The sequence below is a fragment of the Lissotriton vulgaris genome, chromosome 10 (assembly GCF_964263255.1).
Source record: "Lissotriton vulgaris chromosome 10, aLisVul1.2, whole genome shotgun sequence".
NCBI classification, from domain to species: Eukaryota; Metazoa; Chordata; class Amphibia; order Caudata; family Salamandridae; genus Lissotriton; species Lissotriton vulgaris.
The window spans coordinates 861,831,283-861,856,121 of NC_141698.1; the positions used below are offsets into that span (position 1 = coordinate 861,831,283).

Sequence of the window (24,839 nt, forward strand, 5' to 3'; positions counted from 1 at the left end):
GAGGTTCCATCGTGCCAGGACCCGTGTCATGACCTGTTGCCTGGGGACTGGGTCCTGGTGAAAAAACACGTGAGAAGAAGCTGCCTGGATGTTCGTTGGCGTGGGCCTTTCCAGATCATCCTGATCACGAACACGGCTGTGAAGGTGGGAGGCCTGCCCAATTGGATCCACGCGTCACATACGCGAAGGGTTCCAGCACCTCTGGAAGAAACAGCTCCTCTCTCGGATAGACGTCTAGCTGCGGACCGAGAAGCCATAGAGGGGGCTAGCCAAGCTGTAGAGGTGCCAGTGGAAGCAGGGAACGAGTCTGACCAAGCTGAGGACGGTCAGTACAGCAGCGAAACAGACGACGCTACTGAAGGAGAAAGTAGCTGGGAGTACGAGTCAGACACTGACAGGTCTGACAGAGAGCGTGAACAAACCAGAAGAAGAAGGAGTAGAAGGGTACGTGGAGAAGCTGATTGGCCGCAAAGAAGGAGCTCTAGCCTGAGGTCAACTCCGGAGAGAACCCTTCCTCCGATATCAGAAGACTCAGACCCGGAAGAAGGTGCTCAGGGCGCTGAAGCACCGGACTTGAGGAGGTCAAGAAGAGTGCGTGTGCCTAACAGAAGATACTCCACCCCTGAGTGGACATATCTGGCGACAAATGTCTTCGAAACCGGAGACAGGGAGGATCCGAGCGGTGGTAGTGTCCAGTTCTGAGCCCATCGTCACAGTGGAAATAAGACTGTTAGTACCCGGAGTCGAACAAGAAGGGTCACTGACATTCATGCTCCCCCGTCCTCCCCGCCTCAGCAAGTTAAAGCACATGTTTCTCACAGAATTGCAATTCCCCGACTTTGGTACAAAAATAACAGCCCATGAAGAGCACAATCTTCGTTTGGAAATATTGAACTTTGCTGTCGAAGCTGCAGGCGACCGCCTGATAGTTGATGCTTAAAAGACTTTGTAAATAAGCGTGAAGAAAAGAAGATTACCTAGCGCCCAGGAAGCAGAGAATCTTAGGGACTTTCCCTGAGTTGATGGAGAAGGGCTAGGGTTGTCTATATTGAACTGTTAAAGGACTTTTGCGAAGAAGGTTGTCAGCTTCCAGTTGTGTGGTTCTAAGAGCAAGAAGAGTAAAAGAGACTGTAAAGGAACGAAAAGAAAAGAACTTTGTGCTGGGTTACAAGAGAGCCATACTGTCTGACGAAATGGAAGCCGGCACCCAGAACCGCAGAGCTAAATGTATAATAGGCACACTAATAGTAGGAGTGATAATATTAATAGCTTTAGTGGTAACTGTTTCCTATGTAGAGGGACGTGATGAGGAGGCAAAGGTAACCGATGCGAAATCTGTAGAGACGCTTACCCCCACCGTTGCTGGGGAGAAAAGGGAAAACACTCGAGAAAAAGCGTTATTAGCTGCAGAAGCCCGTAGGTTACATGTAGATGAGTCCCAAGGTGACTTTAGGTCAAATGCTTATGCTAAACTCCTATATGAATACGTGGATGCCATGGAGGTTAAGGACTGCTATGTTTGCATGCAGTTGCCGGCGTCTGTAGATGAAGGCATTCGATATCATCACCTCCCGCTGACATATGGCATTACATGTAGCTTGTTGCTTAGTATATTTTATGGGAGAGATAGTTTTGAATACTATTTCTCCAATTATGATGCAGTGTTACCAGAAGTCCCAAATTATAAACAAATGAATAAATGGGACTACTGGAAAAGTGAAGACAGGTTGGCAAAGTTTTTCATTCCTTGGATTACCTTAGATACTTCACATGCCCGTAGAAATAATCTGACATGCAAGGTGTCAGAAGTCGAGAAGAAGTTCATAGGGCAGGTGGATGATCGAAATAGGAGACAAAAGATTTTGAAAAAATCAGGACAATGGAAAACAGATTGGACCGAAGAAGAGAAGGCACACAAGAGAAAGGGTAGTAGTGGTCCGATAGCTTTGGATAAAACGCAGAGAGGAAAGTTATGTCTTCACAGAGCCAAAACGTATTATGAAAATGTATACGTGGGAGAAGTTAGCTATGAACATGCTTTCAATTTAGAGTACTATACCAAGGACTTCCTGAAGGGAATGCAAGTGATTCCAAATGTATATTTTGTATGTGGAAGAAATGCCTACGTGAGGCTACCTGACAATTGGTATGGCTCATGTTACTTGGCAATTATCTTCCCCAAAATATATCATGCCCAAGACTTAGAGATCATCGAGGGCAAGACATCATCGAGAGGAAGGAGAGATGTAGGAGATGTAGAAATGGTTGGAGATGTCTTTGGAGCTGTGTTCCCTATTTTGGGATTAATCCTTAATGATGTAAAAATTAGACGACTAGCAACAGTCGTAGACAGGTTGTCTGCCAGCACTGCCCAGTCCTTAATGCTGGTAGAAGGAGAGATGCAATCGATAAGGGCTATGGTTCTCCAGAACCGTCTTGCATTAGACGTCCTATTAGCAAAAGAGGGCGGAGTCTGTAAGGCTTTGAAGGTCCAAGAATGTTGTACTTACATTCCAGACAATTCAAAGCCCCTTGAGAAAGTTATTAGGAACATAACTAATATTCACAAGGAGATCAAAGACCTGAGTAGAGAAAATGTCTGGGAAAAGGTGGGCCATGGAATGAGTGAAGCTGGAAGTTGGCTCACCACCTTAGGCAAAAGCTTTGTGTGGTCTATCCTAAAACCTATCATCATAATATTGATCTGTGGGATCGTGTTATGGGGATTGGTGAGGGTATTCAAATGGTACCGAGCAAGAAGGTCAGAGAGAGCCCAGAGAGAACAGCTGCAGAGATTGGCTGCCATACAAGATAGTCAGTACAGGAGTCTGAGGGCTCTGGAGACGCAGAAACGAGTTATGCTAGCAATCACTGCAGTTTAAATGTTAATGATGACCCCGAGAGGTCATCAAAGGGGGGAACTGAGAGAGCGCAAACTGACCTAAATGTAGAAATACACCACACTTACACGTAGTAAGCACAAGTCATGAAGAGAAATGCCATGAGTGCTGATAGTACCTACATCTATATTCTGAAATGTGTAGTTAATGTAGAGATTTAAGTAGAAGTGGAACTAATGCAGAAATGTGTGAAACTATATGATTTTATTAGACGTGATTGTTCCTGAATCCATGTCGTGTAGCTGCTAAAATGTAAGATGGCATACGGTTAAACGTAGAACGTGGTAGGCCTCAGGGCCAGAGCTAGAAGGGAGGGGGAAGGTGGTTCATTTCACGACATGGATTGCACTAATGTTTTAGTAATAACGTTAATAGGCCATGATTTATAGATGTGTTTACCGAATAATAGAATAGGAGTACTAACATGCTATTAATTAAAGAAGAAGTTGAATGCTATAATCATTATGAGAAATGCTGTAGGCCTGAAGTGTTTAAACAGTGATTTATACATACTGGTTTGGGCCGAGGAATGTTGCAAAACTTAGTTGGAAGTCTATGAGAATTGGGGTTTTGGCTGCCGATGTCTGTCTGCAAGAGAAAAGGGGGGATCCAATTATAATTGAATGAATAGAAGTTTGTTCTAGAGACGGACCAGACATGGAGGAGGGTTCCGGAATGTTTTAAGGGGTATCAGCGGGCCGGAGAGGAGTCTGAGAAGCAAGGTCAACTCTAACCACGAAGCCTCATCATGGAAAAAGCCAGAAGCTACACCACGTGAGGGGCGTCTCACGAGGGGCGTCCCAAATGTTGTTATGTTTTTGCATTAGGGACAGCACCCCTGGGTGGAGTTAGAGCAGATGCCTGAGGACCCTTTAGAGAGCGGATGGGTAGGCAGAGAGGGGTCATAACTGGAGAACTATAGGTTTTCACCAAGAGCTTGAGAGTGGGTGACTTCCCTTGGGGGTCATTCACTGCTGACACCTTTTTGATAGGTTGAGACCTGGTTAAGTAGGGATACCATCTAGAGCAGGGTAGGGACAGCCTAACCTGTATTTTCCCTCCGGCTGTAAATGACTGAGAGATCACAATACGTGTCTATGCTAATAGCCCTTTTATTTTTAGAATTGGTTCTTGTAGTTTCCGTTGCTCGTCTGAGGGCTTTCAGAGAGCACATGTATGTAGTTGGGCCTGTTTATCTTGTGAATCTCATTCTGAGATGCCTGTATCTTCAACTTATATTGACTTTATAATAAATCTTTGAAAGCTAGAAGTTGTTTGTGATCCTTTGGGCGGAGTCCTTTATTGGGTGAACTAACTTGGTAAGAGATGCACTTTCTTCCCTCAATGACAGGCAATAAAGGTTCAGTCGACCAGACCGGGGTTTTAGATCAATAGTGATAAGGTATCGATCAAAATCTCGCCCTTCCAAGTATAAGGTGCAAATTGCTCTGTTTAGATCTGCCATCGCAGGGAAATGCGGGAAGAGGCAAAAACCATGCTCCGTTCGTTGAAAAGGCCACTAAAAAGTGGATAGTATTAAAACGCAGTCTGGTGAGAACAAACCTGGACCATTCTTCAGCAAACATTTAAGGTACACCTCGGGTGCAAAGCTCAACTAATATTCCACTGGAATAAACCCGGGTCCCTTATCTGCAATTTGTCCCAGTACACTTTAAAATGCTTTTTAAAATACAGATCTTTAACCATAAGAGGGACTAGGGGTTCTCAGGGTGTAAGTACAAGTCTGGGATCCTAAGTAAATGAAGGTTTCATTAATATGAATAAACCATGGGATTCTCCTGGCATTATCTAGTACTAAGCAGTCCATTGGAATTGCCTTTGGAAACTGGGCTTCAGGTTTCCTGTAGGCCTTAGCCGTAAGAGTAAAGGTGTCAAATTAATGTAATATTTGACGAACCCAGTCCCAGCTCGGCATGGCAACATGCAGTAGGTAAGGGTTATGGGAGGGCAAGGAGCCTTTGACTACAGCTATTGTCAATCGTTTGTTTGGAGCTAATGTCAGTATATCCCCAAAGTCCAGCACCAAACGTGTCCACCGGCAGACATTTACTTTGGTAATTCTGGGCAGTTTTCTTGACTGGTTTATAACCAAGCCTCTGGGCGAACCGGAACACTGCTCCAACAGATTTCGGGAGTTGAGGGGATGTAATTTTTAACAAACACTTCCAATCAAAGGCTGCATTAAATGGAATTTCCAAATATGTAAAATTAGGCACTTTAGCTACTTCTTTACCCGAGATTGTGAATTTCCGGGATATTGCAGGTTTGTCTTCAGAACCAGTTCAGACATAAAAGTGTTAACATCATCCAACAGTGTCTGTAGCCCATTGGCAGTTCTGGTTAGTAGAACCATGTTGTCTGTATATAGGAGAACTAGAATGGGAAGGAACCTATCTTAACCATGTCTTTACAGCTTTTACACAAAAAATCTTCCAAGCTATTAAAATACAGTAAAAACAAAAAAGTGCTAAAACACCCCCTTGTCGTACACAAGCGTTTATTTTAAGGGAGACATTGCCCTCTTTACTGTATCAAATCTTAGCAGTTGTTTGCCTGTGTAGCCAGCGTAATAGATCAACGATGGCCCTGTCGCACCCCATGAATTTAAAAGCAAGACCTCCCTGATACCTGCCCTAATACCCATTAAGGTACCTTGGTTTACAGTCCCACGTTTCCTAGCAAAGGACACATTTCAACCAGTCTGCCTTGTCAAATTTGGCCTGTAAACCAGACACATTCAAGATATAAGTTTAAAGCTCCCTCCATCTACCGGAACTATAGTGCATACAGGAGGGATACCCTCTGCATGGGGTGGTGCCCTTCGTTACCAGGAACAATTAAGGTAGGACTTACGAGTCAGTCCATATGGTCCAGTGATGAAAGGGGTTCAAACCTATTAGAAGTCAATGGCTGACGGGCTAATATCGGTCTAAGACCAAGGGGTTTGTCACTAGGGACATGAGCTTTAGAAAATCTAAGTGGTATATTCACAAGAACATGTGATAACTACCACAAGAGTAGCGTAACGCAACTTTCAACATCTCAGCCTATCGTGGGAAAATAACACTGTGTCAACGTGGAATTCTCAACGCGGCAGTAGCATGCGATAGTTAGCCGAAACTGTGGCCAATGCCCGTGACACAACCAGCTCAACGGAGATAAAAAGACAAACCCAACGCGAAAAAACCTGCGATGGGCAAAAGCGAGATAAGAAAACAGTGACAACCAGCGCGAGGGCAGCAATACTCACACACAATGTGGGAAAAAGCACAAGAACAGGATACGGAAAATGCCACAGACCAAAATTCATCAACAGCGGAGTACCACTGATGCACCCTGACCAACTGCAGGGGACAACATGTACACCACAACATCCAAGCACTGTGGAAGAACAGAACCGACAGGCACACCGCATACAAGCGACACACCCACCGTGCAGTATACACACATAAGGAGGAGTGCACCCTGACATTGACAACACCCTTACCACATTTGAACACAGGACACAACTGGTTCAGCAATTGTGCACAATCTGGCAAATCACATCTGAAATCGCAGGGAAATGTAACATGACAATGTACAAGTACAACCTTTAACCTGCAAATATGTTTTATTCACACATGCAGTGCATTTGGATATCTTCTACTGTCGCATGATTTCCATGGATGGTCACAATGTGACGTGATCATGAGAAGTAAGTGTCAATGATGGTATTCCTACAGGCCATTTCTGCCGCTGCTACAGTGGGATGTGGGCCACCTGCCCCATCACCACCATCATCGGCCGGTACCTCTGAACTGGGATCCATGGGGCCCTGGTGCGAACACAGATGTTGTGCAACACACAACATGCAACGATCAGCTTGCACACGATGTCCGGGCTGTACAGGAGCTTCCCACCTGTGCCGTCCAGGCACCTGAAACGTGACGTTAACATGCCAAATGTGTGTTCAACGATGCCCCTGGTGGGTATGGGGGCCGTATTTTACTGCCTCTGAGCAGGTGTGGCCAGGTCTCAAAGAGGTGTCATCATCCAAGGATAGAGTGCATATCCTTGATCACCTGTGACAGTGCAGGGAGAAAAGAGTCAAAACTTGGTTTGGCAGGATGTGATGGCAGGTCCACCAATCCAGTGACTCCTGTGCTGGCTGTGTGTGGGGTGAGGGTAAGCCAGCACGCAGGGAGTACCTGATGCTGGCAACTACACCAACAGTCATCAGGCACTCAGAAATGCGATGTCAGAACTACAAGGGGGATGACACGAGTCGCACACGGCTAGTGGCCCTGGATGCACAGCGGGTGACACAAGCCCACTGCCACGGGACACTGACCTGCGGGACACTGGGGTAGGGTTGTGTGGGCAGAGCAGTGCCTCAAATGGGTCATGGCTGGATTCCGCATCTCCACACGTTCAGCTGGTGTGTGGCTGTGGTGCCATGAAATGTCTGTATTGGGTGCATGGGTAGCCCAGGTTGACCCTGGAGTGGTGTGGTCATGTCTGGTCTGTGGTTGTGTAGTTTGACATGTTGAATGTGGTTTGGTCACGTGTGCATCCCCACAGCTGTGCGTTGGGTTTTGGAGGCTTTGGGATCTGTGGTGTGTTGATTTGGTACTTACCAACGAGCAGTCCCGTTCCATATGTGCCATCCTGGAAACGCTTGTCGATGATGGATTGTCGGAAGATGAAGGAATCAGGCACACTGCAAGAGTCCCCAGTGGTCCACTACTGCCTGCACATTGATGGAATGCATGTGCTTTCTGTTGCTGTAGTAGTCTTCAGTGTCTGCAGGGGGCACAGTGGGACACGTGTGCAGTCGATTGCCTCCAACACGGCCGGGAATCCGGCTATGGCATAGAAACCTTTCTTTGTCTCCAGCTGTTACTGCGCAGTGTTTGGGAAGTGAAGGTACTGGGGTATGAAGCTGAGGATGGCATCCGGGACAGGTGTAATGAACTTTGATAGGGCCCTCTGACTCTGGCAGTTGTTGGTTGGAAGGTAACTGAAGCTAACAGGTGCAGCACAGCCAGCAACTTTGTCTGCGGAGGGATGGTGGTTCTTCACTGTGTTGGGACCATCAACCTGTGGGCGTTGTGGGTCATCATGCAGATGATGGTTGTCCTTTTAAGCCTTTAGTGGGCAATGACTTCCTTGGGCGTTAGGTCTGTGAGAGTGGTGCATTTTCGGTAGGTCCACTGTCTTACTCTGCGCTGCCTCTGTGGTGGTCCGGGGGGCGGGTCCAGGTCCTGGGGGTGGTGGCGGTCCTGGGGGTGGTGGCGGCAGGTGTTGTGGCCCTGTTGGGGCACCGAGCTGCATGATGAGTAGCTCCATAGTGTTGTTTGTTCTTCAGGGATGGCTGTGTGTGGGGCTCCGTAGCTTACTGTAGGTTGTCGTCCATCTTTACACCTGCTTGAGGCAGGTGTTAAATACCTGCCGCTACCGTGGCTTATCGCCTTTTTTTGGGTTGCTTTGCGAATCTGTCAGTTCGTTGTTAAAGTGGTGTTGTTGTTTTTTCGTGTGTTTCTGCTTGGGAACGACTACTCTACATCTCATTAGGGTCAGTTGGTGGTGTCTGTCGTGGTGTTAGGTTTTGAGGCTGTTATCGCAGGGATTCAGATGATGTCTGCTGTTTGCACCAGCTTGTCAGTGGGGTGTTGGTTCTATCTCCACTTTTGATGCGTTAAGGTGGAGATACATCGGAGGTAATTCCATTGGAATATGCCCATAAGTACACTGAAAGGTGGAGAACGAAAAAAAAACAAGTGGGTGTGCTTTAATGTTAACTTGTTGATTTGTTTGGGGATTGAGACACTGTAGTGACGCTCTAATCAATGAGGGGTTTTTGAGATTGACAATAATACAATCCCCTTTTCAGGTTTTCATAATTGTCCCTATCCAAAGAACTTGTCTGACTGTCAGTATCTCAGGAGGAAGATTACAAGTCTACCCAGAGTGTTTTCTAAGCCAGTCGTTCACCTTCTTCAAAAGGGAAGCATGAATTTCTGTGTGAGGGGTCATGAGTTCAGGGATATTTTCAAGCACAATAATATAAGGGGTGCATTGAGGTGGGATCTGCTAGTAGGTATCAGAAACATCATTCTAACAAGAGACACAATTATGGCCTACAAATCAGCTGACCTCCTGATGAATCACTGCCACCCTCTTTGGGCCTACAGCTTCATAGGAGGGTTACAGTCTAGACAGGGAGGGTCGCAACTGTGACTGGGAATGAAATTGTATCTGGCTACATGGGACTGTTAATTGCACTCTACCAAGAGGAGATCGCATAGATAAGGTGTGGACAACCCCTGGAGTTTTACAAACAGTCTCCCATTTGGAATCACGATCTTTCAACTCAGTCAGAATCGTGGAGTAAAAGTTGTTAAACAAAGTTTCCAATTTGTCCAATTTTCCAATTCACCTGTCACAGTACTCTTTTAAATTGTTTTCACGAACAGACAGGCCCGGTATCATCTTCCTGCCAGTAGGACTGGCAGACCTGTTCCCTCGAGCACTTGGGAGGGACGACAAAGAGTCAGTCTTAGAGGAAGTGGAACACTTGGCTCTCAATGGTTCCTTTCTAGTTCTTTTGGCAGGAGTGCTGTTCGAAGAGTTTGAAAACTCTAAAATAGTTACAACTGCTGGATCATCAGAGATTGGTGCACTGGGGGGCTGCGAAACCCTCAGAAGGAAGTGCATTGCCTTATTGAGGGATCCGGCGGCTGGGAAGGTAAAGGAAGCTCCACACTTTCTCTCCCTGCAGGTACTTCCCGTTGGGGATTCACAACTAGGACTTTCAGGGTGGCATCCAGTCTGGGCTCTACTAGGCCTATCTCCGACTCAAAAGCACCCATCACTGAGGACAAGCAGCTGGTAATAGATTCTGAAGATGGTTGTCTACCCTTAGCGCCCGCAGCAGGCACATTCCCCTTGCGTTTGCCCATGAATGCGCTCCCAACAGACAAATCAGGGAGTAAACTGTTAGCTTAAACTGGGTTGAATGAATTTGTGCCATGAAGAACAAAGAGCTGGGGCCCAGTTCAGGGCCCAGTTCAGCCTCACCCGGCTGTAGATGGGTGCAGAATTACCCGCTCTAGGCCTGGTCTTGGCCGTGCACGCACCCAGATGCGTCCCGTGCCATGGTGATCTCAGCTGACTTTAAGTGAAGTGTCTACCTGGCGCGAATTGTGTAGCACCCGCCTCCTGCAGGAGAAAGGTAGTATTGGGCTCATAGGCTGCTCCTGGATCTCTGTTTCCAGCATGTCCGACGCCTCAGCTAACTTTAAATCAAGTGCATGCCTGGCGGGAAGTGTGCAACACATGCCTCCTGTGGTAGAAATGTAGTCTGGGGATCTCTGCTTTCGGCTCGTCCTGCTTTTATTTTTGCTTTTCAGAAACAAACTCCTACAGTGGGATTTAAAAAAAAATCACTCACCCTTAGTAGATGAGTACTCAGAGTTTGTGGTTATTCATAAACCTTTGTCATGATATATCACCCTAAAATTGTTTGGGATGTAGAGTAAGGGGTTTCTCCTGGGTGAATTAGGACCTTCAAGTGAGGAGCCCTTTTCTCTTTACAAGGGCACAGTGGCAGTCAACCTCACCAGGCAATTGCCCTGTGGGGCAGCTCTATGGAAGCCTCCATGGCTGGTCCTCTACTGAACTGGGCTACACCACTGCAAGTGATAACCTCTAAGCCAGAGACACTACAACATAATAACAAGGCTTTCCTAGAATTATCTAAGACAATTGTACAGCTGAAGCTGATTTGCAAAGTAACTCAACTACGTTGCAGTGCCTATTTCTTAATGTCATACTTGCAGCAAATTGGACCAAATGTCTTCTTTTTAGCACCAGGCGAGTTGGATACAGTGGCCTTCACAGGGGCACATTTAGGAATGCAACTGTTCTGGTTTGCCGTACGGATGCAGCTGCATCTATGTGGCGTCATAGAAGTCTCTGTTTCTATAATGTTTTCTTTTCATCCAACAGCATATCTTGACAATTTTTTGCAGACTCGCTATAGATCTATGCTGCTCATCTTTCTTCTCCAATTCTGAATGGGTTCAGCATGTTTCACCAGAATAGGGCCCAAATAATGATTATAGGATACAATGAATCATCGGAAGAAATTAAAATAAAGACCTATTATAAAGTGCCACACTGGCATTCTTCTTAGTGCTGGTATTCATTTCATGGTGTACAGGAATACATTTAATTATATATCTTACTAGCTATTAGCCACTAGAGACAGTTAAATAGCACACATTCAATAACGAGAGAGCTGCTAGTACTGAACATTCTTTCCAATGTTTTAACCTTTTACAAAGAACAAAATTAAAGAAACCCTTCCACATTAAATTGTATGCTGCATATTGGCAATTGTGTTTCATATAGTTTTGAGGTTGGCTACAGAGCCAATAGAATTTCTAATAGGAAACATCTGTGTGGTATAAATCATCCTTTCTATTTTCATCCTTCTTAAAAAGGTCTGACACATTAACTTACATATCCAAAATTCTGTGCTCCTCTTGGAACTCCAGCAATCAACTCTGCAAAGGAAACAAAGGTTAATGTTGTATTAGAAGTACAATGAAAATGAGCGAAAGTCCATGAAGCTATTGCTGTGAATGGTTTCCATAGGAAGCTGTTATTGAGATTATAAGATTTGGCAATAGAGAAACCTATTTTCCTTTCACTGCAGTGAGGTCATGAGGGGAGCAGTTGCTTGCCCTGCTTTCCTCTGTCTCCCTCTGATACCAAAGCATCCAAAGGAGGTTTTCAAATGGCAAATGATAAACCACTGTTACACCTGCCTTTCACCACTTATCCTTTCCATGCTGGGATTGAACAGTCCTCTGGTGGGTTGAGGGAGGGAAGGCTAATTGGGGAGTGGTTACAAAGAGATAAACAGAGTGGTATGATGGTAGATCACTTTTCTATTGTTGCAACAACGGTGTCTTGGCCATCTGAACATCCAAGAGCAACAGTAACTTGCATGGTTCCACGGTTCCTGGGTCTCAGGAAATGGCGCAAGGAACATGCAACTGTGGGCTATATATAAGTTTACCATACCTGTGGGTGCCTTCCCTCGTGTTCCTGGGCACAGAGCTGTTCTTTCAGCTCAAAAATAGTAGTCACCTACTTGAGAGTTTGCAGGTGCCTTGTAAATCAGCTCCATAGCTAGTCTGTTTCTGGTATTCCTTACTCGTTCATTTCCCCTTTGCTTCGTGGCTGCTTTTTCCTTGATTCCTTTCTGTTTTTTCCAATCAGCGGTGTTTCTTGTGATGTGATGTTTGATGTCATTTCCTTATCCAGTTCTTTTACTAAATAAAAGCTTCAGTCTGATTGGAAGGTGCATTACAACAAAGTTATTTTCTTTTGCTTGTTTCTTCACTCCATCCACTTGCTAATCTTGACTTCTCATTCCTGAATAAGTTCACTATCGGATTCTGTTTTTCTTGAATCCTTAGAAGCTTCTTCAAACAAGGAGGATTTTTACGCTACAGGTTTTTCCTCATGAGAAGGTGGCAGCTTCTCAATGTGTGGTGTCATTGTGGCTTTCGGAAACAGTTATCCGCACATTGGACAGCGGAAGACCCAGACCCGGATTACAAGTAAGCATCCACACCGGAACATTTATATATATATTAAAGGAATGAGAGAAAGAAAGCCAGAGGAAGATGGGAAGCACTGCAGGTGTTTCAAGGGAGGGACAAGGGGGAGGGAGCCAGAGGAAGTTGGGAAATGGGGAGTAGATCCTTCTGTGTGTAACACGTCCATGATCCTCTTCCCCAGCATAGCAGAATCATAGGCCAAGCTTATAGAAGGGTGACTGTGGAAAGTCATGGAGTACATGCAATTGTAAATGCTATGGTTGTCAATAACAGGAAATTTTAGTCCTCTGGATTCCAAATGAATTACAAAAAAGTCAAGCTTCAAATTCCTTGTAAATGATGTCACTTGGAACTCCTCAGTGGAAACAACATCTTTAATAATAGCTACTAATCTAGATTTCTGTTTTCTTTGAATTATGATTTTTGGATCCGTTTTATTTACTGCATTGACATGAGAGCAGTTTAATGTAGAACTTCCTGTGGTCTTCAATTACATCACAAAGATGGGTGGGAGCTGATACACTATATCTCCAAAGTATTTCTCTATCATATTTTTCTGGTTCAGCTTCTAATCAGATTCAAGGGCTTTGCCCCCCCCCCCCCATCTACTTGACCAAGATAATTACTCTGCTCCTCAGCAGAGGGAATAAGGTCTGTCCCATACAAACGGAGTAATGATTAATTATTGGCCCAGGTCCCAGAAGAGGAATGGGGCATGGAGGAAATCTGCATCTGATAATTAGCCTGTCACAATGCACCTGGGTTGGGACAACCCTGTTCCCCAAACAAATTACAAAACACAGTCCTCTGGAGCAAATACATTAAGGCCTCAACTTTAAAGTTTTGGTGGAAGGGACCCGACAAGTAGGTAAGTTATGGGCAGAGCAGAGGACATTGGAAGATCTCATTCCAGAGAAAACTTGAAGCTGCCAATATAGATTTTCCAAGAATGCCGTGCAGGAGGGTAGGAATGGGGTGGAGGGATGATGTGACATTCTAGCATTGGCCAAAGGCGTCTGGCATCTAGAACTCTCCTTCCCCACTTAAAAAGCCCAGAACAAGGGAGACACAGCTGAAAAGACCCTGGACCTGGGAGGTGGTGTTTGCAGGCAGGATGCCCACCTGAAAGTAGAAACCACTTGCTGCCCTGCAAAGATGGACTAAAGACTTTGATTCCAGCTGACCACAGGACTAGGATGGGTCTCTTCAAGGCCAGTGACACTGTATCCCTTATGCCCCCTGAGGACCAGTTGTGGAAACGACCAGGAGTTCACTTCCCACCACAGGTGTTCTGCAAGACAAACAGGAGACTCTGGGGTCCAGGGAGTGGATATGCAGGAGGGTAATCAGCGGGCTGGTTGCAGAGGGAATGCACAAGATGCCTCCGCCAGCAGGAGAAGAGCACCAGGAGCCAGACAGATTAGAAGGCTGGTGCAGAAAGCCAGCAAATTCAGATCCCTGCAGAATTTTAGAGGCAACAATGCCTGCTGAAAATGCTTGTGTTCGCTAGTCCTGGCCACCAGGAGCAAAACAAGCTAAAAATGGAGCAAATTGGCCATATGAACTGGAGACACAGCTGTTTAAAGCTTTGCCTATTTAGGAACATCAGACAAGAAGTCGAGGAGTGCTCAAACCAATCTTTGGGTCCTACAGGAGTCAGAGCAACCTCATTAAACAAATTCCACTGGTAATTATTTATTATTTTATTTATTTATAAAACGTATAAAGCGCACTATCGCCTTGCAGGCATCCTGGCGCTGGTGCTCCATAAGACATGAACGGAGGGACAACAGTAAATCAGCCAACTCAAACCATAGGGAACAGCCAAGTCTTCACGGATTTTCTGAACGGGAGAAGTTTATCCAGTTGCCTAATCTCCCAAGGTAGACTGTTCCAAAGTTTGGCTGCAGCCACCCCAAAAGATCTTCCCCCGCCCTGACTTTTTTAAATCTAGGGACTCTCACCAGGCGTGCTGACGAGGAGCGCAGTGCCCTGGCAGGGGTATACCATGCAAATTTAGCTTGCAGCATTCTGGGTCCAAGCCCATGGAGGTCCTTAAAAACAAGGTAGAGAGACTTAAATCGTATTCTCTGCCTAAGGGGGAGCCAATGCAGTTCGGCCAGGGCCTCGGATGCTGATGTACTTCTAGGCCACCCCAAGGCCATTGTGGCCGCCGCTGATTGAATTCTTTGAAGCCTATCAAGCAAAAAACTGGGAGACTCGAGCAGAAGTGCATTGCAATTGTCGAGTCTACTCAGAATTGTACATCTGGCAACCAGGGCCCGAGCAGAGGAAGGTAAAAGTGGCATGATCTTGCGAAGGGACCTAATCAGGGCAAAGCAGGAGGATACTGTTTTTGCAACCTGAGCCTCCATAGACAGCTTGTTGTCCAGCATAACACCTAGGTTACGCACTGTTTTAACAAGAGAAACCCTAGTGGCAATTTCTGGGTGCCAGAGATTATCAGGAAGAGAGTGTGAAATCTTGCTCCCCGCATAGAAGAGCAATTCAGTTTTACCTGCATTGAATTGCAGGGAGTTAACCTGTAGCCAGCCAGCAACATCCCTCAAACACTCATGGAAAACCTCAATCGATATTGAATCCTCCCCCTCAAAGGAGAGGATCAGTTGGGTGTCATCCGCATAATTAATCATATTGATCTTATAGGAATTAATCAGGGAGACCAACGGTTTTAAATAAAGATTAAACAAAATAGGGCTGATTGCCAAGCCCCGAGGAACCCCATGTGGTACTGGAAAAAACGCAGATTGAAAAGTGGGGAGGGCCACAGCCTGCTGTCTGTCCTCAAGAAAGGATCGGAACCACCGCAGGGCACAGCCCCTCACCCCGGCCTCCTGCAATCTGCGCAGGAGGATCTCATGGTTTACCGTATCAAATGCGGCAGACAGGTCGAGCAGGATCAAAGCGGTTGCTTGACCCCTGTCTGCACGCATTTGAAGCTCATCCATGGCCAAGACCAAGGCCGTCTCTGTCCCATGGGCAGGGCGAAAGCCGAATTGCAGATCCTCCAGCAGCTGGTGTTGCTCCAAATGTTTAGAAAATAAAGAACTGACCATACGTTCAACAATCTTTGCAGGGAAAGGAAGCAACAAGGTAATGGGAAGCTGTGAATGTGGGCCCCCACCCCAAGTTCAAGATCACCCTTTGGCTACCCAATTTCACCAAGGGCTGATGACAAGAAATCCCAAGAAGGCCCCACAGAGCAGTGCGTGAATGATTGGTGCAGTAAGCTCATCGGTGGAGCGCAGCAGATAATGAGCACCAACTATGTTTGCACTATAACATTCAACACCAGGGTCTTCTTAAAATTCCAGCAAACAGCATGATACTACAAGGATAATCCTTCTCTGGTGAAAGCCATTGGCCCCAGGAACCATGTAATACAAAACAACCACCATGTGCTTGATTTCAAAACAATGCTGGCACTCACCAATAGCATTCATCTCTGAGGTTCAAGTGAAATCAGACTTAATATCCCTACCAGTGCATTACGGCAAATGCGGTTCATCTTTGCAAAGTTGCAGTTCTTTCAACAGAGCAAACCTTAGTCACTGTTAAATTCTGTTAAATATTTCATTTTTCTAATCCCAAGCCACAGGTGTTTTGCTCTTCAAATGCTCTTTGGTGGAGCCCAGGATATTCTGAACGCAAAACTTGTTGGAAGCATAACATTCAAAGACCAGTGACTTCTCAATTGTCCAACAAACAACAAAATGCTACAAGGGTCATTCCATCTGGTGCATGCTATTGGTCCCGGGAATGGGGTAAGGAGCTAAGAAAATGAAACATTGGAAGATAAGAATAGCTATCAATCTTTGCTTCCCTCGATGAACTGCAGCTTTGGAATATTATTGATAATGCAATTCTGCTCTTCTGCCCACAGGAATTGATCAGGGAAGCTGGTCTTATCCTTCACAAGGTGGTTGATCTTCTAGGTGACCATCAACTGCTAATTTGTGTGGTAAGAAGTGGCGAACGTGTTGCTCTTGCTTTGTAACAAATATGTTAGGCTGTAGTTGGATGTTATCAGTAGATGTGTGCAGTTGGCACATAGGCTCTGTATATTTGTCTACCACCCCTGAAAATAAAGCCAAATCTATATTCATTATCCTTTGAGAAGGAGCAGAACTCATTGAAACTAGACTTTGAACAACAAAACTCATTATCATAGCATGTGAAATGTAGAAGATGGGTTGAAGTGAGCTTCACTACATATCAGTAAATTGTATGAGTGTGCTTTGTGTTCAAAAAGTGGCTACCATTGTGACACAGTTAACATAGCATCACCTTTACAACTAAGATTAGTGTACTCTAGCATAGGATCTTTTATAACCAATCCACGTTTTTTACTCACAATAGTTAATTGACATATTACTCTAAATAGAGAGCTGGATCTTTTAGTTATATTGAACCCTCAGCTTGTGCGTCCCCATGGTTGCGTGAATGACTGCATTCCTCTCACATCTGGCATCCACATTCGTTGAATCCTGCATTGGCTTCAAATAAGGCTTCTTCGCCAGTTAAGCACTAATGTCTTGAATTCCTTGAAGTGAAACAGACCTCATTAATTGTAGGCCTATTGGCAATATGCAATGGAATTCTTCACATCTTTCTCACCACTCTCAGATAGGGCATGAGATGATATCTTTCTTGAATTCAGACTCGGAATAGGAAAATCCCTCCTCCAGGGCCATCAGTTTTAAGCAGTTAGCTAGAATTCGTCATCCAGGCAAAACTATTAAGGTTTCCGTTCTGACACTACAAAAATGTTTTTTGCTAATTCTTTGAAAGAATATAATCCACTTGTCCTCTATGAAATGTGACCCTTGTCCATTGGATGATACTAGCTTGATGATGATCCCCTTGACCTCCAAGAAGTAGTTATCACCAAGAGGAAGCACAGTGGTGGTCTTTCGTCTGTTTTAGAGAACGACATCTTGCACTTGTAAATGTATGTATGTAAATGTATAGGCATTTATATAGCGCACTACTTACCCGTAGGGTCCCAAGGCGCTTCGACCGCTGCGAAACCCTTCCTAGCTTCCCTGGGAGATGGTCCCTTAATGGGTATCTCCAGGGTGAGACCAGGCATCCCCGGCGGTCTGGTGGGGCCGTTAGTGAAGATGAGGCAAGCTAATGCCCAGAGTTGCCGAGTGTGATCGCTGATCAGAGTGGGCACCGAGGCGAGAGAATTATCGAGTCCGCTGACCCTGGTCCAGAAACCTGCCGCGCCGGGAATCGAACCCTGGTCCCGGGCCGTCCTCTGCTCTCGGTTCTGCCGCCTCTAACCAGTGAGCCACACTGCCGGGAAAGGGGGAGGGAGTACAGAGGGTCCAGATATATTTTGATGCATACCAGTCTTCAATTATTGATCTTGTCTTTAGCGGACATTTTAGGTTTGAAAACTCTGGAGGTTATGTTAATAAGGTTTGTAATGCACACAGCTACTCAAAAGAATGTTCTGAAGCGAGCCCTGGAGCGGAAAGGCAGTGATAAAAGGACTCAGCAAAAGGGGAGATACAGTCGGTTAAAGGGAGACATTTTGAGTCTCCTTCTAAATTAGTTGGGATCCTGCAGGCTGCGTAAGTCAAATGGGTGTGAGTTTCAGGCCACTGCTGCTGTTTAGGCCAGGGAACTGCCTCCTGATGCTTTGAGGTTGGAATCTTGGGGTGCTCGCCTTCAGCATATTGGAAGAGCGCAGTTGCCTGCGAGGGGCATAAAACTGGAAATGCTTCCTGAGATAGACTGGACCGAACGCGTAAAGAGCTGCATGAGCTGTTACCCGGGCTTTGAATTTGACCCGTGCTTTCACAGGTAGCCAGTGAAGTTACGCAGTTGCTGCCTGACACTGTTTTTTTAGGGAGATCAAAAAGCATTCTAGCAGCAACGTTTTCGACCACCTGTAATTCATCCAGTAGGTAACAAGGCAGGACGGCATACAGTGCATTGGCATAATCAATACGGGAGGTGATGAGCACTCTGGTGATTATTTCTTTTGCTGCTAAGAGGAGAAGAGGCAGACATGTTTTGAGTAATTTCAGTATTCCAAAGCATGTTCCTGTCAGTGTATTAATTTGACTGCTAAAACGTAGCTTTTTGCCGAAATAAACCCCAAGGGTCTTGATCGTAAGACCCCCGAGGGGAAGGCCTGGGAGACTCATGCGGCCAGAAGGTGTGCCAATAAAGAGAGGGGAAATTGCTAATGCATAAAATCTCTGTTTTTTCCTCGTTGCATTAAAGCTGGGCAGTGGTGAGCCAATTGAACACTGCTGTGAGACAGATTTTGACATGGAAAGATGATGACTCATGTTTCTTCCTGGTGAACAGAAGCTGAGTGTCGTCAGCATATGTGAGGACTTTAGCGCCCAAGTCTTCTGCCATCTGGATGAGGGGTGACTTATATGTTGGTGGTATGTATACTCCATAGCAATTGCGATGGAGAATACATACCGCCAACATGAAGGTCCGCCTGCCCGATTTAAATGCGGGTGGACTTTTAGTATAACAGGAAATTATCATTTGAAGAAATATACCACAAAACCTGTTGACTTGATGGAATGCACAATATAATCAAGTTCTGTATCCAGTGAATTAAATAATAATTGGTATAAAAGCACAGCACACAAATAATGTTTAAGGGTGAGGAGAGATATACATGCCTCAAAAGTCTTGCACATTCTAGGGGTTTAGCTATAAATGATGGTGTGGGAATATGCATGTCTCAAACGCATTTCCAGCGTTTGCAAGATCTAGCTTTCTCTTATCCAAATGGCCCATCATTATCTCTCCATCCACGTGCATATCTTCTCTCCTCTTCTCCACATACCCTTCTGAGGTCCTTCTTTTCATCCTGTCAGTCTACATATTTCCTTTTGTCCCCTTCCTTCTTCTCTCTCCTCTAATTTGCCCCTGGGTGTGTCTTGCCTGCACTCTTTCACCTTTGTGTGTGGTCCCCTCACACCCTTCTGTAACATATATTTCATAATATCTAATGGACTGCTGATGGATAGAAAATATATATTAATATCTGACGCTGTATATATATCATTAAAAGAGCAATTGGGTGAATGACATCATAATACATCCCAAAACCTCAGCAGACTTCATCAGACAAAGCAGCATTCTAGAATGCCTATTTTTGGCAATTGTTGGGATTGAGCACTGGGAGAAGAGAATGGCTTTTTCACTGCACTGCATGGGCCCTTTAAGCACATGAAATAGCATAAGGAGGCAAATAATCGGTGTATGAGTGGACAAGGACTTGGTTGGGAAATTGGACGGTCACATCTTCAATGCTTACCTTGTGTGGAGTCCCCAGTGAACTCTCCGACAGTCACGGAGTAGCCTAAGAGGAAACAATGCAAAGCAAAACATTAAAGTCAGCTGGGGAGGGCTCTTTGCAGAAGACATGGAAGGGGAGAACAGGAGGCTACGACATTTTGCCTTCTTTCATCATAATATCTTACTAACAAAAAATTGGTCAGCACAGGAAACACTGTTTAATGAGCATCCTGAGATCAATCGTGCAACATCTGTACTCTGTTATTACCTCCGACCAGCAATCAGCAACCAACCCTGTGTACACAGGCCTGCTCCAAGTTCAAGCCAATAGCCAGTACTGTGTTTCGTGGCAGGTAGCACTGTAGGTATTTAAAAAGAAATGTGTTGGTGCAGCTGAAAAGAGCGAGGATCCAACATCTTCAATGTATTTAATCAGAAACCAGCCCTTTGCATGTACGCCTGCTCCAAGGCCCTGCAAAGTAGCAGCTATTGTGTCTCACTGGAAGTACCACTGCATGGACTTTCAAAAGAAATGTGTTGGTGGAAAGTGAAATACAATTGTGAGCTAGGCTCCTACATGGAATATTGTATTTACCACTTCATCTCACCAGTAATCAGAAACCAGCACTTTGCGTGTACACCTGTGTGATGGTGTACATCTATTTCTATAACTGTACCTTTAATGTGCTGGAACATCCTTCTCTGTGCACATTCAACAACTGGGAGATCTCCGTTTGAGTTGTTTAAAGGTAGGGCTCCCAACACTTGGTTGTGTCCTGGGTGGATGAAAATTAACAAGGGTTTGGTGGATAATGGGATTGGTGAGTGGCGTTGTAAGGAAGAAAGGAAACTGGATGAAAGGAAGCGGTATTATGATAAAAGAAAATGTGTGGATGTACAGAAGATTTTAGTGGGTGATCTTGTGAGAATAAAAGCTCCGGTTGGTTGTAGATCCTGGTCGAAGTATACTGATGTAAGACCTGTGGTGAAAGTTTTTAGGAATGCTATTAAAACGGAGGATGGGAGGATATGGAATAGGAGTAGAGTAGTTGTGGTTAGGTCAAGAATTCCTGCACAAGATTTGACGTGCGGAAGAGAAGAATTACCTCATCCATCTTTCAGTTTTGTTAATGGTTCTAATTTATCTTCATCTTCCCTCAGAAGTCAAAGGGTACGTAGACCTCCTGTTTATTTGAGGGATTATTCATTGTGAGTCTTTTCTCCCGCATGTTCTTTTTTGTTAAGTTTATCATTATATGCTTTTGTTTAGAAGGGAGATGTGTGATGGTGTACATCTATTTCTACAACTGTACCTTCTCTGTGTATTCCAATCTCGTGTGAGATTCTGGAATACATGGAAGTTCCTTTTGTCAGTTGCGAATTAGACCTGTGGCTGGGGTTGTAATTAAAGCTTGCTCTTTAACCAACTATGTTCCTGACTACTTAATTCTGGATCTGGACACTACAGCCTGCTCCAAGGTCCAGCTAGTAGCAGGGATTGTGTCTCATGGGAAGTACCACTGCAGGGACTTTCAAAATAAATGTGTGGGCTGAAACTGAAATACAATTGTGAGGTAGCCTCCTCTGCTAAGTAAAGGAATGTTTCTGAAGATGACAGATGCATCTCACTAGAAAATCTTACATCAGACATCCATTCTGTGTTCTCACTGTATTGATATGTTTATGATAATTGCTGAAATGCATATGTAGGGGCACATTGTCAGCGCTTACACTCTTCTTAGGTAAATTTATTTATAGCATATTTAAATTTTGCAACGGAGGGAAACAATAATAATCCGATGAGACTCTCTCGCGGAGGGGATCACAAAGATTCACAGACTCCTCCCAGAAATTCGGGGAATCACACGGTTTTGTACAGAAACCTCCTTATGAAAAAGGCCACGTTTGCCAGTTTTTATATTTATTATAGAGCGGGCATGGTTTCAAGAAGCAGCGGAAAATCATGCAAAGAGCAGCTTTATGAGTTGTTGTGCATGAAACATTATGGTGTTTGAGGCTCGCTTGGGACCTGGTGCAGAAGCCAGGAAGGGACGGCGGGTTGGAGGTATATAATTGGGAAAGAATATTGTACAGCTGTTTTTTGTTACATCATATTCCATATATTTAAGCACAGATAGGTTCAGTAAATTTCCTGGAATCACAAAACGTTGGATCAAGTCTGCAAAAGCTGGAGTAACAGCGCAGAACAATAGACCTCAGCGCGAGCAGTTTAACTTCTAGGGTCTCTACATTTACCAGATTGGAGCACGTCTTCACATGCCCTGAATTTCCAATACAAATTTCAGGCTTGGGCTAGAACTTGGCAGAAAAAAATTAAAGAAGAAGAGTGTACGGGAAGAAATGCTTCAAGAACTGTGAAAAGAGGAGTACGGGAGGGGGCGGCACTGGGGCTGAAGAGTGGGGTGGGCAAGAGGAAAGGAGATTACTGCTATAGCTGTGAATGCTATCCAGGTTAGCCTGCACCTTCAACTCTCCAGGAAAATACCCTAGTCGTTTAAACATTTGCTCCATAAACCTGCTTGGAACCTGTTTATCGCAAGCTCGAAATCTTTGCAAAAATACCCACTCTTTCTTCCTTGTGAGTCAGATTAAGGTAAATCAGGCATTGGGTTAGGTAATAAAAACCCTATCCTCAATATAACAAAAAGTCAACTCTGTTTGCCAAATGTGCTAATTAAATAATCAAAATGCCCAGCCATTCTTTCTTCTGTTAACGTTCTTTGATGGGACTGCTCTGCTGGTTAATTTGCCTGCTGCAGAGGTCAGTATGCAACAGTTACCATGCAGGAAAAGTGTCTAATGCTGAACGATAGAAATATACTAGCAGGCTATTCCCTGTTGACACTCTATTGCAGGCACATCTATTGTAGCATGCCCCATAAGGAATGATAACATGGATTTGCAAAGTCAATAAATCTGGCATTGGCTGCCAGCGTCTTGGACTTGCCAATGGTTTTAACGTTTTCGTAGCTCTTTACTAAACAAAAACTTTTAAAAAACATGAGCATGCATACAACTGTGCATATGCAGGCAGCCATCTTTGATTTTTTTCAGTGAACGTTTTACTAAAACATTCAAAGATGGCTGCCCTGAATGTGCATCTGTGTGTACGGACAGGCAGACATCTTTGATTTTTTTGGTAAATGGGATGGAAGCCCTTTCACAGATAGCTACCCAATGCGGGTGCATACATGCACACACAATGGTGGGTTTTTAGGAGTGGTCAGCATAAACCTGGCACTCAAAAGAAGTACAAACAGCAAGCTGCTAGATCCTCATAAAGATTGAAAAATGTTTTTACAAATGTAAAGTTAATGTTAAAAAAAAAGATTTTTAGGAAAAAGCACACAGTGGCTGACAATGCCCAAAAAGTGGGGTACTTTCTATGTGGGTGAGGACACTGTGCTTCGGCAGAATGCCATCATTCACACAGAAAAGAACCAATAGATAAAGTGGGGCTTTCCCCTGCTCCATTCTGTATAATGTGGTAGGAGGAAGCAAAATGGGAATGAAAATACAGAAGAATTATGTATGAAGGGGCTGGTAGAAAGTCCATACGACCGTAGTATACAAGTGTATATACCTTGTAACAGCAAAAGGGCTTGGCTAATAACAAATCTATAAGAACCAGAGATGAGTGGCGCCATCAGGAGGAAGCTCTACTCATTGCTCTGTGTAAGTATGAAGACAGGCAAATAAAGGGACACTGCAGGCAATCTGCCATAGAAATTAATTCTGGAAGAAGTTGATTTACAGGACATAATTTCCATCGGCCTGTTTGGAAGAAGCCCACAGAACAGTGGCCAAGTCCACAAGAGGCAAAGGGATAGGTGGAGCACAAATACAAGGCCTGTGCATATCATCAGGAGTTATGGACTAACATTTTCCTACATGCGTTAACAAGCAAATGAATAGAAATGGATGGAAAAGTCAGCACATACCTTTGGCGATGGAGAATGAATCATTGCTTGTTTCCACACCAAATTTACCAAGTTTCCAAAAATCTGAAAGGCAGTCCAGTACCCTTGCTTGTGATAGCAAAACGATGACATGCACATCCCTTGAGCATTCAAGAGATGAATGTCGAAACAGAGTTTCCACTATCGAGTAATGCTTGTCTTTTCCCGAAGCAGAAACATTTCTGGATTATGTTACAGACGTAGCGAGAGTAATTTGTGTAGCAAGACCCAATTCTGACAGCATTCTTGATTGCTATGCATAACCTACTATGGCTTAAGTACAGAACGTAAAGGTGCTGATTCACCAAAGCATATATGACTACGGGAGGTGTTACCAGAGGAGTCCTGTGCTACGTACTCTCCTACACATTCTCACATACCTGTGTGACCCCCTGAAATGCCCAACTCACTATTAGCAAAAGTGCAAAAAAGGTGCAGTCCCTTCAATTTGTACTATAAGTACATGTGTATATAATATACCAAATGTAGATGTTTTGGGGGCAATTCACAAAGCCTTGTGAAAGTACGTAAAAGAGTACTATAGGAGTAACCATTTTACATACCTTAAAATGGCTTTGTGATGAGACAGGAGTGATCTTGTAAAGGTCAGGTGGCAGACAACTCCACTTAGAACCAAGTGGAAGATACCATTTGGATGGGGTTGAGCCGTGCACATTGTTTAGCAGCAAGCAGCAGCACCTCACTGGGACTGTATTTAGGTTGAACTCACGGAATTATTATATCCAGAGCTGCAGTCTTACGAAGTTGATTGGTATAGGATCTGTGGCACATTTGCAAAAAACTTGAACTAATTACTGAACTGATGAAATTAGTTCTAAACATGCCTCTGTGACGTCTGTGAAGTTTCTATATTTATATAAAAAAGAGGTGGTAAAAAGGGGACTGGGAACTGTCAAAGATTAATTAGGCCTTTCGTGTTTTTTGATTGTTTCCTTGTTTACATACCACATGTCAAAGCTCATATGTTGGTAGTTACTTGCAACAGAAAAGTAGAATCATTA

The 24,839-nt window shown here is 44.6% G+C and overlaps 2 protein-coding genes across 2 annotated transcripts in view; one reads left to right on the top strand and one right to left on the bottom strand.

The window, feature by feature from the left end:
- Positions 1-24,839, bottom strand: part of ITGA8 (integrin subunit alpha 8) — a 721,129-nt gene that overhangs the window by 455,128 nt on the left and 241,162 nt on the right. Inside the window, exons 8-9 of the mRNA XM_086941818.1 lie at positions 19,857-19,901; positions 11,427-11,470 (exon numbers count right to left, since the gene is read on the bottom strand). Coding sequence (XP_086797944.1) covers positions 11,427-11,470; positions 19,857-19,901 — 89 coding nt within the window. The remainder of the gene's footprint in view (positions 1-11,426; positions 11,471-19,856; positions 19,902-24,839) is intronic.
- Positions 1,194-3,004, top strand: LOC147688917 (uncharacterized). The gene has a single exon (XM_086941819.1). It carries the CDS (start codon positions 1,194-1,196, stop codon positions 2,880-2,882), a length of 1,689 nt encoding a protein of 562 aa, XP_086797945.1. The 3' UTR covers positions 2,883-3,004.